This window comes from Mesoplodon bidens, assembly GCF_964165515.1.
Source record: "Mesoplodon bidens genome assembly, chromosome: 10".
Taxonomy (NCBI): domain Eukaryota; kingdom Metazoa; phylum Chordata; class Mammalia; order Artiodactyla; family Ziphiidae; genus Mesoplodon; species Mesoplodon bidens.
In genome coordinates, this window is record NC_138172.1 from 78,224,047 (window position 1) to 78,236,683 (window position 12,637).

The window sequence follows — 12,637 nt, forward strand, 5'->3', positions numbered from 1 at the left end:
CGTGGATTGTCATCTCAGCAGAAGACTCAGTGGAGCTGTGAAAGTCCCTCTTAGTCTTGACTCCAACCAGGAAGGCTTTGAGCCAAGATCAGTGAGTTTTGTCTGCTTCCTGGTCACAGTTTGTCCCACGAGCCTAAGTGGATCAGAGTGAGTTCATCTCCATTACAGCATAAGGAAATTTATGTTTGCTGAGGACTAAGTGGTTGGTTAGTTGGCTAAGTATTGTACTAGCTACGTGCTGTCGTCACCTTCAGCTGGATCCAACTTTGTTGTAGATTGCAGGTGAAGAGCCTCATGTGTGAAAATGAAGTCCCAGGCAATCACGATTTACTGTTTAATGTTATTTCTGGGCACAGAATGTTCTCATCCTAGATCCAAGACCCACATAAAAGTAAGTCTGATCCATTCTTAGGTGGTCCCATTAGAAATCAGTCAGTTCTTCGAGATGACTAGAGTTATGATAAATAACATGTCATTTAAAAGAAATTTTCAGATGACTACGATTTTACCCTTACTGATGGCAGCTTTCTAAAGAAAGGAATAAAGAAAAGATAGTACAGTATTGTTGTGACAGGGTGCAACAGTATTACAGAAAAAGCCACGGGGTATGTAGACAGGCAGCTGATGAGAGGAGGAACCACTAGCCTTGGCAGCTGAGCAATTTAGGTTCAAACCTTAACTTTGCTTGTTAGTTGTACAAGTTGCTTCACTTCTCTGAGTCCTTAATTTCCTTACTTATAACATGAAGAGTGTTTTTTTTTTCTTTTAGATCTTTACAGTCTTTCATAGCTACAGAGAGTTTGTGATTCTATTATTGCAACGTAGCACTCATTCCTAGTACCCGCTCACTTCTTCCTCTCTGAGGATACACAGTATCAGGTGGACCATATTAGTTTCATTTCACAGTTTCAGTTAATCCAGGCAGAGAACAGCTTAGTGCTATAACTGTCATCACTGTGTTCTCCAATGATACTTAAACTTTCCAAAAGTTGCATCCAATCCACTGGTCTTCAGCGCTCAAGTGAGCACTGTCAAGTATCTAACCTTCATCAGGGGGCAGCATGTTCTCAGTCGGTGCTCACATGCCTGTTTCCTTCAGCAGTTCCTGCCTTATCAGATGCAGTCTTCTTCCTAGTCTTCAACACATTTTCTTTTCATATCCACATGGAGCCTCTAAGTTGAGATGAGAGACGAGAGGCCCACAGTAAAGAAGACGTTTGGGAATTTATGTTTTACAGGATGGAGATAAACTTCAAGGTCCTGAAGGAAAACCCAAGACTGGAAGGATGCATGGTGTGTGGCTATAGAATAGTTTTCTTCCATTTGAAGACTGGGCAGAATAAAGGAAGGGCATGGATATTGCAAGCCTGTCCCCAGACCACAAGCTTTCACATAGAATAACAATCTTTAATAAATTCTTAATGTTTACCAGCATTGATAGATTTTAAAAAAAAATAATTATACTATTATTCATGCCATAGTCAATGAAGCAAGTTGGCAAATATTCACAGTTGTTCTAGAATAGTAGACAAGAGTCCCTTTCAAAACTCAAAAGGGAAATCTGTGTGAACTAATGAGCTAACAAGAGGCATAAGAGGGAAGGGGACAGGAGCCATTCATTCCTTCATTCAAAGATATTTTCAGGATGCTTAAATGTATGTAACACTCTGAGGCCAAGAGGTCTATTGAAGTGATATAAGAGGTATTGTGTTGGCAAGACTGGTCACTCTTGAGAAGTGAAAAACAAACTATGGAGGCATCATGAGTAGTAAGATAGTGAAATCATGTGGTTCTCACCCACATAGTAGTGATAACTGGATTCTGCACAGTCATGGCCAAGTACATTTCTGGTGGCAAATACATCTCTACACAGATGTGGAGTTAAGAAAGGAAAGAGGAGAGAAAGGTAGCTGGTATTCATTGAGCATTTATGACAACACTGATCTAAGTGCTGTACAAGGTGCTGTCTCACTCAATGTTTGTAACAAGACTATGGCATTACCTCCAAACTATATTTATGAATGAAGAAATTGAGAAGCACTCAGCTTAAATAAATTGCAAAATTGATACACTTGGGTAGATGTCAAAGAAGGATGCAAAACCACTTGTTTCCTTTCTCCATAAATGGAGTCATCCACAGAGCTGTCCAAACCATAAATACCAGAGCAGCCTCTGACTCACAGTTGATAGGGCCCTTCATCGCATTTATTTCAATACCTTATTAGCTCTCAGCATCATCTGCGTCTTTCCATTGCACGGCCACTATCCAACGGCAATTCTTCCTGGGAATACTTCAACAGCTTCATCAAGTCAATGCACTCTATTCATGCCTCAAATTAGGCCACCACCAGTTTTTATAAATAAGGTTTTGTTGAAACACAGCCATGCCCAATTATTTACATATTGTCTTTGACTGCTTTTATGCTACAAAAGCAGAGCTGAGTCATTATGACAGACCATATGGCCCACAAAGCTGAAAATATTTACTCTCTGGCTAGCCTTGACATATTTAGCAAATAAAAACATAGGAAGTGTGGTGAAATTTAAATTTCAGGTAAACCATGATTAATATTTCATGGATCATACATATACGAAAAAATTATCCATTGTTTTACTGAACATTTTTAGTCGGTCTTCTTTATTTATGGATTCTGCATCTGCAACTTCTCCTACTCATAGAAATTTATTTTCAACCCCCAAATCAATACTCACACTGCTTTCTGAATCATTCACAGACATGCACAGAATAGCAGAAAAATTGAGTTGGCCAAGGTGCTTGTTCACAGCTGAACGAGATGGCTCTTGGCCTTCTTGTTTCAGCTCTCCTACTATAAACAAGTGTTCTTTTTGTGGCCTATGTAGTGCCACATGTTTTGCTTTTTGTGCTTTTTGTTGATGATTTCACTGCTTAAAATGGTCCCCAGGTAGAGCTCTGAAATGCTGTTTAGCGTTCCTAGGAAGGTTATGATGTGCCTTGTGGAGAGAATACATATGTGAGATAAGCTTTGCTCATATGCTGTCATGGGTTATAGTGCTATTGGTCGTGAATTCAGTGTCAGCGAATCAACAACATATGTTAAATGGAAACACAAAACAAGCTTATATATTGATATAATGATTGGTTGATGAAAATGTTGTGAGCAGAAGCTTGCAGGAACCTAACCTTGTATTTGTCCTAGGAGCGATGGTTATGTTTTTGCTAATTCAGTGTTTGTGGCAGTGACTTTATAGAATTTAACTGCTGCAAATCATGGGAATTGGCTGTATCGGAAAATAAAATTAATAGTTAACTGGCACTTAACCTGTATTTTATCTGGCAACTCTATTTACCTGGTCCTTTACAGAAAAGTTTACTGACACCTGCTCCATGCTATGGTTAATCATCTTTCAAACACAAATCCAATCATGTTTTCTGGTAATCCCCATATTAGCACAGGATCCAAGATCCTTCATGACTTGAGATGTTTTCTTCCCCACCCTCATCTCTTGCCACTCTCCCTTCAGACGCTCTGAATCAGCCTTTATGATAATACAGCCTTTACCTGTGATCCCTCCTTTCCACATGCTCTTCACTCTGCCTAGACATCAGCTTCACAACCTGCCTGGCAGCTCTTGTTGTTAAGAACCCAGTTCAATGTCACCTCCTCTGGGAAGCAAGACCCAAGGCCCCAGAATGAGTTAGATACCCCAGTCAGAGTGCAGAAATGCTAATTAGGCTTCTCTCTCTCTCTTCTCCTTTTAAGAAAAATGCCATGGACCTTGCACCACTTCTTCCAACCGCAGTCAGCCTTGTGTTCAGCACTTTTGTGGAGAAATAGGATTTATCTGTAATGGAAACAAGTGCCAAAAATCAACTGAAACATGTACAAGCCTTTCTGTGGAAACACTCTTTATGGTGATGCATTTGCATATTTGCATCTTATTTGCATATTCTACAGGAACCAATCCCCCGGAGGGGGTAGAGACGTTTTTAATGTTCTCTGTTCAGCATGACTATAAGTCTCAGATCTGGACTTGAGAAATTCTACAGAGCAGATTCAAGTTTGTCTATTCCTTTCTCACCCAAACTCTCAGCTACTCTCTCCTCTCCCTACTCTATTTCTCCCTCTCAAAATCCTTTCTCAAAAAAGATCTGAAATTTATCTATACAATGATAAACACTTAAAGATTAAAATTTTAGCTATAAAGGTGGATTTGCATACCTCTTATGCTAATCAGTTAAGCAACTAAATGTGTCTAGAATCAAAATAAGTTTGATATCTTTTTCAAATACTTTCAATCGCTTGACCAAAAGAAGAGAGAGACGTGTGTCCCAGAAGGAATAGAAATCCAATGAATACAACAATTCTCAATTAAAATATTTTATCTTATATCCTTTCACTTAGTGACTGTTTCCTTCTGCACCCCCCCCACCAATCCTGTAGAAGCACATTGATCTCTGCATCTCCTAAAATGTCAACAGTGTTTCTATAAAGAGAGTATCAATGCAGTGTCACTTAGCATAGGTAATCACATAGATGTCCCTGCAAGTACAGTGGCATTCAAAAGAGAGTTAAATGAAGTAAGCGATTGTTTTGGCCTATCCTAAGTCATATTCTGGGAAATTCTAGGTAAAAAGTATGAGGAAATGAGCAAATAACCTCTTCTATTTAATGAACTCTAAACTTTAAAAAATTACAATGCCTTAGCATTCTGTGTTTAACTGCCAATCTCCAAAAACTATTCCCCTCTGAAGTTCCATGTGGCTCCTCTTTAAAAAAAATAAAATAAAATAATTAAACAAATTTTGTTTCTAGAATTTCTCCATATCTCTGGAGAAAACTGTCTTGTTATAATACTTGAGTTAAAAATCGCTGTCCTGAAAGCAGATTCCAATAAGAAAGGTCAGCATCCTGATCTCTGTGGGAATTCTGATGGAATCTCATGTCCGTTTGTGAGCCCACTTACCTTCTCCATACTTTTCAGGATCTAAACCACTTTTCAGGACCACTTACTTCTGTGTCTGTTTTTCCCATGTGGATTATTTGTGCCTTTAACCCCTTTAGTCTGACACGTTAGGTACTTAATCATTTTTGAATGAAACTTTTTTTTTAACAGGAATTAAATAACGCATCATGCTTTTCCGTGGCAGCACCATTTATACCTCTGCACGTTGTTGACTACCAAGCCCCAGAGCCAATTGAGAGTGTAGCTCAAGTCATCCAAAGGAACTGCCCACTTGATTATGCCTGCATAATTGATGTTGTGAAATCATCAGAAGCCACATCTGGAAATATTGCATTTATAGTGAAGTTACTAAAAAATATTTCTACACACTTGTCTGATAATGTTACCCAAGGGAAAATGAAGGTATTATTTGTTAATTTCATTTTAAAAACTGACAATATTTTTTTTCAAAATCTTGCATTTTAATAGTTTTAAATGTATTTTCAGGGTAAAAACTACGATAACCACAGCTATCAGAACAGTTCAGTTCAGTTTTGCATATTGATTTATCCCAGTTTATGGACATTTTCAAGAAGTTAGAACATTTTTTATACATGTTTTTGTAAAGACTGACTATTTTCAAGAAACTATCACATAGTGATGGCTGTGGGGAAGACTGTTCCTACTCTAGTGTTTCCCAAATTTTATTCTTGTAGAATGTAATTGTCCTGAGGAATCTTAGCAGAGCTTCCATTTTTAAAAGAGAGATCTGTAGCACAGAAGATATAGGAACTCTGGGTTAAACAAAGCCAAATAGGTCTCCTTATGGCAGGACTTTTTAGAGCTTTTCATGTGTTAATGAACCTTGGCACTCTTTATAAGAGTGGGGGGTATAAGGATATGGTATGCTGTACTTCTCAAACTTGGATTGCCATAGAATCTACTTCCAATCTCCTTCTTAAATAGTCATTAATATCTCATGGGAAACTTGGGTTAGACAAGTTGCAGTGTGGAAATGCTGCCCTGGGCATATAATAAAGCAGGTAACTCTGATCTGTGATTCGTTTTATTTTATTTATTTTATTTCATTTTATCTTATTTTATTTCATTTCATTTTATCTTATTTATTTTGTTTTATTTTTAACATTCTTTTACTTTTCTCCCCTCTCTGCAGGCCTACTAGCATGAGATTCTAATAAACAGTGCATTTGAAGAGAAATATGTCAAATCATTTCAAATCATTTGATCTTTAGATATTTCAGGTTTTAGAAATCAACTTTGTACAACACTGTGTAAATCCCCAGTATAATATCCACTTTTCTCCACTGCAGAGCTACTGCAAAGTGGCCAACCACATCCTCGACAAAGCAGTCATTCCAAATTGGGCTTTCATTCCTGACAAAAATGCCAGCTCGGATTTGTTGCAGTCAGTGAATTGGTTTGGGAGGCGACTCCACATCCAGAACGAACCGGAGCACATAGCGGATGAACTCTTCATTCAGACAAAAGGGCGTCACATCAACCACAATACTTCAGAGCGAAGTTTCAGTTTCTCCATGAATGTGAGCGATACAACGGAGGGTATCCTAGGAATGATAGAAGTTCCCAGGCAAGAGCTGTGGAAGCTGCCACCAAATGCATCCGAAGCCATCGACATAGCTTTCCCCACCTTGGGGGCTGTTCTGAAAGAAGCCCACTTGCAAAATGCCAGTCTTCCCAGGCAGGTAAATGGGCTGGTCATTTCGGTGATTTTACCAGAAAGATTGAAGCAAATCTTATTCACCTTTGAGAAGATCAATAAACCCCGAATGCCAGGGCCCAGTGTGTTGGCTGGCACTCCAGGAAAAGGAGGTGGGATGAGAAGGTCTGTGAAACAACATTGGATACAGCCAGCAAAGTGAAATGCTGGTGTAACTACACCAACGTGGTGATGTCTTTTTCCATTCTCATGTCCCCCATATCTGTAGACAACAAGGTCCTGGCCTATATCACCTGCATTGGGCTCAGTGTCTCCATCCTTAGCTTGATTCTTTGCCTGATCACTGAAGCCACAGTTTGGTCCCAAGTGGTCATGACAGAGATATCATACATGCGACATGTATGCATTGTGAACATAGCTGTGTCTCTCCTGACCGCCAATGTGTGGTTCATCCTAGGCTCTAACTTTAACAAAAAGGCCCAGAACTACAACTGGTGTGTTGCGGTGACATTTTTCAGCCCCTTTTTCTACCTCTCTCTGTTTTTCTGGATGCTCTTCAAAGCACTGCTCATCATCTATAGACTATTGGTCGTTTTCCGGAGGGTGATGAAGTCCTGCATGATGGCCATTGGCTTTGCCATTGGCTATGGGTGCCCGTTGGTCATTGCTGTCACCACAGTTGCTATCACAGTGCCAGGGAAAGGCTACATGAGACATGGTGCCTGTTGGCTTAACTGGGACAATACCAAAGCCCTTTTAGCATTTGCCATCCCAGCCTTGCTTATTGTGGCTGTGAATGTTGTTGTGGTTTTGGTTGTTGCTGTAAACACTCAGAGGCCCTCTATTGGCAGTTCCAGGTCTCAGGATGTGGCCATTATTATGAGGATCAGCAAAAATGTCACCATCCTCACCCCATTGCTAGGACTGACCTGGGGTTTTGGAATAGCTACCTTCATAGAAGGCACTTCCTTGATATTTCATATAATCTTTGCCCTGCTCAATGTTTTCCAGGTAAGTTCCAGAAGGGAGATGCATTTTATTAATTAATATTTTATTTATAAAACATTATTATTATCTTATAATTTGTTATTCTGGCTTTATAATAAAACATGGCTATAGTTTTAAAATATAGAACACCACATATTCCTCCCATTTCCTTCTATATCTTAGAGACATTTATCTGTGGTATCTCTCACTCTATTGATTGTCCAGTTGGATTTAGATGATCAGGCTGGTTGGGTAGGAATCTCCTCTCTCCTCTCCTCACTGGTTTACCTGTATCCCTCCTAAAGTTTCAACGTCAAAAGAAGTTGACCTTCACTTATGGAGGACCAGTCTTTGGTCAGGGATGTGTGAGGCTATACTTAATATGTTATGCCTCAAAACAAGCACAATTTTTATCCTTTCTCAAGTAGTTTGGGTGCTCCATAAAATAATAGCCATTTTTCACAGTATGAAGGGATGTCCCTTGCCACTCACTTTGGGTGTTAACTAGTCAGGGGTTCTCATACCTCTTCCCTGCTGTTCTCTGTGAAATAAATGTAGGTTGTTATTCACAGAAATGGATCTTGACACATGGTACTTGATCCCAGGAATGTCACTTTCTCTGGTCCTCAGACTTCTCCTCTATAAGATAAGGATGGACCTAAAATGATCTCTATTTTCTTTTCTTGCTTAACATGCTTGGTTTGACAAGATTATCCATTGAAAAGTTGTTTTACTTCATCTTGGCTACTAAGCCATTTTCAGGAAGCTATCATTAGTCAGGCTGCTTTCCATATCCATGAGTAATAGAAAATTTGACAAATTCATATTTTTAAAATGTTTTAAATCAGGGGCTGGCAAACTATGGCCTGCTGCCTGTTTTTGTAAATAGTTTTACTGAAATACAGCATTATTCATTGGTTTACATTTTGCCTATGGCTGCTTTAGTGTCACAGTGGCAAAGATGAGACAGTTGCTACAGAGGCTGTAGAGCTTGTAAAGCCTAAAATATTTATTATCTGCTTCTTTGCAGAAAAATATTTTCAAAAAAAAGTTTGACCACTGCTTTAAATAAAACAAATATAACTGTTTAAATAAAGCCACAAAGTATTCCATGTCACTGTTACTCTATTTCAAAACTTGATACAAAATAATAAAGCCTACTTTAAAGAAATGCCAACTCAGTTCAAGTATATATCTTACTCATAATTCTTTAATAACTATGGAGAATATTTATTTCACTTTTTCCTTTGCATTGCTTTAAAGAGAAGCCTTTTACTTAAGGATTTCTTGGGGCAGGGGGCAGGAAATCAAAAGCTCTTGGACTCACATAAATCTCCCCAACTCTTGAAGTTACTCTGGTTACTAACGATCCCATCCTATTTTTACTTTGCAACTTAATTAAACCCCAGGAAATTTTGTCCTGCATTTCTTTTTCAGATCATTTCTCTTTCTATTTTTTTTCTTTCTTTTTTTTTTTTTTTTTTGGTGATACGTGGGCCTCTCACTGTTGTGGCCTCTCCCATGACGGAGCACAGGCTCCGGACGCGCAGGCTCAGCGGCCATGGCTCACGGGCCCAGCCGCTCCGTGGCATGTGGGATCCTCCCGGACCGGGGCACGAACCCATGTCCCCTGCATCGGCAGACGGACTCTCAACCACTGTGCCACCAGGGAAGCCCCTCTCTTTCTATTTTCTTGATGGAAAGAAAAATTCTAAACCCCCTTTAGTTACACACACTCCATTTTTCTAAGCAAGCTTTTCCTGTGACTCACATTTAAAAATTTCAGTCTTCTGATCAGTGTTTCTTCTTCATGAAACCATCCTTAGAAACCAGGCTTCCCTTCACTCTCATGGCAGGATCCAGATTTTTCTTGGACCTCAACTCCCACCACATAAAAGGGCTGACTGTCAATTATTGTGACTTTATAGGTGACCAGATAATTTAAACTTGAAGAGACCCTGGCCTTACAGGTCTCTGTAACCTTCTCTTTCTTTTATGCAGAAACTTCTCCCACCACCTCAGAGGCTCTAGCTGCCTATTTCTTCCAAAGTAGACTAGAATACGTTTCTTTTTCTCAAGACACCTTCCCTGATTGCGACTTCAAATGACAAGATTTTATGTCACATGTTACTGTCATCATAAGTAAGAACAGCTATCTTAATATTGGGGAAGAAAGTAAAGAGATTTAATAAGGTTGCAAACTCTATCCTACATCTGAAGCCATTCAATACACGTCAATAACTCTCGTGCACAAACATGAAGGTGGTCCTCTCTCTTTGTGATACACTCAAAGAAAATACTCATTAACGCATGTTTATCGGAATCAGTGGAAATTGAAGTTTCTAATGTCTGATAAGTATCTTTGAAGGAATCTAGAAGAGTGGTATTAAAATAACAGCTGGGATACAGTCTGCACAACTGTCCCTCATACTTCGTTGAATATTGCCACAAGGGTTCTTCATCTTGCTGTTTGGAACCGTTACTGATCACAAGGTAATTTGAGTTTGTTTCACTCGTTGTAAATGACCTCCATGTAGCTGATGGGAGCAGGTGGATGAAGCAGCTTTGATCGGAGAGTACAGTCCAGAAGAGTTGAGTCTGTGGGGTAGTTCAAGACATCAGCTTTGAGGGGGAAAGGAACGAACTATACTCTTTCATGTCCTGTTCTTTATCAAGTCAACTGGAGGCTATGTTTGAACATAGCTGGTGCAAAGAATAGAAACCATGACCAGAATTTTAATCTTAATCCTAAATTCAGTTGTAACTAAACCTCAACTTTTATCCAAGTCTTATTATTTTCCAAGCACCGTGCTAAACCATTTGATGCCGCTTCTAGCAGGGTTGCTGGCCTCAGAGTTTCACGACACAGGTCTGGGCCCTGGGGATGTTGTCATTTCTTCACTGTCATTGCTTCTTTAGATTAGAGATGCTTTGAGGATAAGGATGTCTTCACTGAAGGGGCGGTCAAAGGCAGCAGAGGTAAGCCTCTCCTTTTCAGTCTCAATATTGGAGGATCAGTGTCCTCAGCAGAGTCATGATGAGACATATTATTGCTTAGTGTTCAGGATTTGTTAGCAAACAGAATCATGAGGGCATACTTTCCTTCATTCATTTCTTCATTCAAGAAATTTGGACTATCCTACTAGAGCTTAAGGTCAGTGGAATACAGACCTCAAGAAAAGTTTCCAGGGAATCCCCTGGCAGTCCAGTGGTTAGGATTCAGTGCTTTCAGTCCCAGGTCCTGGGTTCAATCCCTGGTCAGGGAACTAAAATCCTGCAAGCCCCTCAGAGCAGCCAAAAAAAAAAAAAAAAAGAGAGAAAGAAAGAAAAGTTTCCATACCAGTTGCATTTCAACTAAATACATTTAGACCATTGAGATGAGACAACATGAACCCAGAACCTAAAATTCTAAAAAAATGCTAAAGCTGGGAAATAAGACAAGAGTGAGAAATGAGATTTTAGTCCAACCTAGTCATGCCATAGGTAAGGAAAGTAAGGCCCAGAGTACTTGTGAGATTTGCCCAAAGCCACCCAACTGATTGTGAGAATTAGCATTCTCCTTGCTTTGGGCTTTTCCAGTGAGCCACACTGCCTTGAATTGAAGTGTTTGTGTATTTATAGATCTTGAAGATGACTTTTGACCTAGCTATCTGTCTTTTCAAGCACCAACTGAAATTGCCATCATTGTTATATTAATTAGAAAGAAGTCATTTATTCAACCAACAGTTTCTCCATAAGAGCTACTTTTAAAATAAACAAATAAAAAGCTTTCTGGACACACTGAGAGTCAGAATTTATGGTCAGCTAGTACTGAGTCTGACTTTAATGCCACAGTTCATCAGCTCTATGATAGACATTTTTTATTCACCTCTGAACATTTCTGAAATTGAAATGTTTTATACAGTCAGCGACAAGTCATGATTTAATTGGCAAGTTATTTTTTCCTTTTCTTCCTTGTAAAAATAATGTAAAAATAATGATGTTGCTTACAATGTTAGATTCAGTGAAATATGAAAATTTAATTCTGTGTAGCTGTGTCAACTTGGGTACCTCATGTTTCCATTTTTACATGTTTATCTCTAGTCAGGCACAGACATAAATATAAATCTATGTGCATTTTGGTCAATGCCATTCATCATTGACATCACTGTTATTTTTTCCCCATTTAGAATGCATCGTTAAGCCCAACGTATGGATCTAAATTAATGAATTGTTGAGGATAAGATGTGAGTATTAAAAACTCAAGGAGAAGCTTCACTTGTAAGCTGTGACAAACTCCTCAATGCCCCCTGGGAGCACACTATTGCCTACTATGTGATTCTGGAGGGAGGTGGGAAGGAAACAGGGGGATATCTTTCAGAGAATGGAAACGTCTTTATTGCCCAGCACATAGACGAAAATACGCACATCTTTAAAACCTACGTCATCTCAGTTTACATGACCAAATCTTAAGAATACTTTTTCTTTCTGTCCTCAGTGAGAGGATGCTGTCATCATATCTGCTCTGATACAGGAGACATCTTGCTGTTTACACACACCTTAATTCCATTTTGCCACTGAGTGTTGACACTTAGAAGAGCCCCATTGTTGAGAAGGAAGACAATTGATTGGAATCACAAAGCAACAAGTCCATCTCTCCCTAATGAAGTTGGGGCTCAGAATCATTCTTAAGGGGGTATGTGTGGAGTTGTGGTAAATTAGCTGCCTACTCACAGCCAACATCTGACACATACTTCTACACACGTGAAATCAGGGGAAAACAAATATTAGGCAGCCGTGAAGGGGAGAATAAGTCACAAAGTGGCAGCCAGAAGCCTGAGAGGTAGCAGGGGCATGTGGGCAGGGCAATCAATCTTGGTATGTTCTTGTCTTGGAGAGTTTTTGTGGCCTTTCTGCATGGATATAGATGAGTCTCAGATTTTATGTTTCAACACCACCTGGCAACAGGCACATCCTCTTTTACATTCCTTTCGTTTCTGAGTCATGGCCCATATATTGAGCAATGGGGCAAAGCAAAGGGTTGAA

At 39.4% G+C, this 12,637-nt stretch overlaps 1 protein-coding gene across 1 annotated transcript; it reads left to right on the forward strand.

Annotated features, from left to right (window-relative positions):
- Positions 1-304: 304 nt before the first annotated feature.
- Positions 305-11,151, forward strand: ADGRF4 (adhesion G protein-coupled receptor F4; the record flags this gene model as incomplete). Its single annotated transcript, XM_081245539.1, is given in 8 exon segments — positions 305-391; positions 1,239-1,293; positions 3,744-3,895; positions 5,098-5,349; positions 6,258-6,726; positions 6,729-7,636; positions 10,064-10,105; positions 10,532-11,151. Coding segments are annotated over 8 exon segments (2,121 nt in total). The 3' UTR covers positions 10,688-11,151.
- Between the last annotated feature and the right edge of the window lie 1,486 nt (positions 11,152-12,637).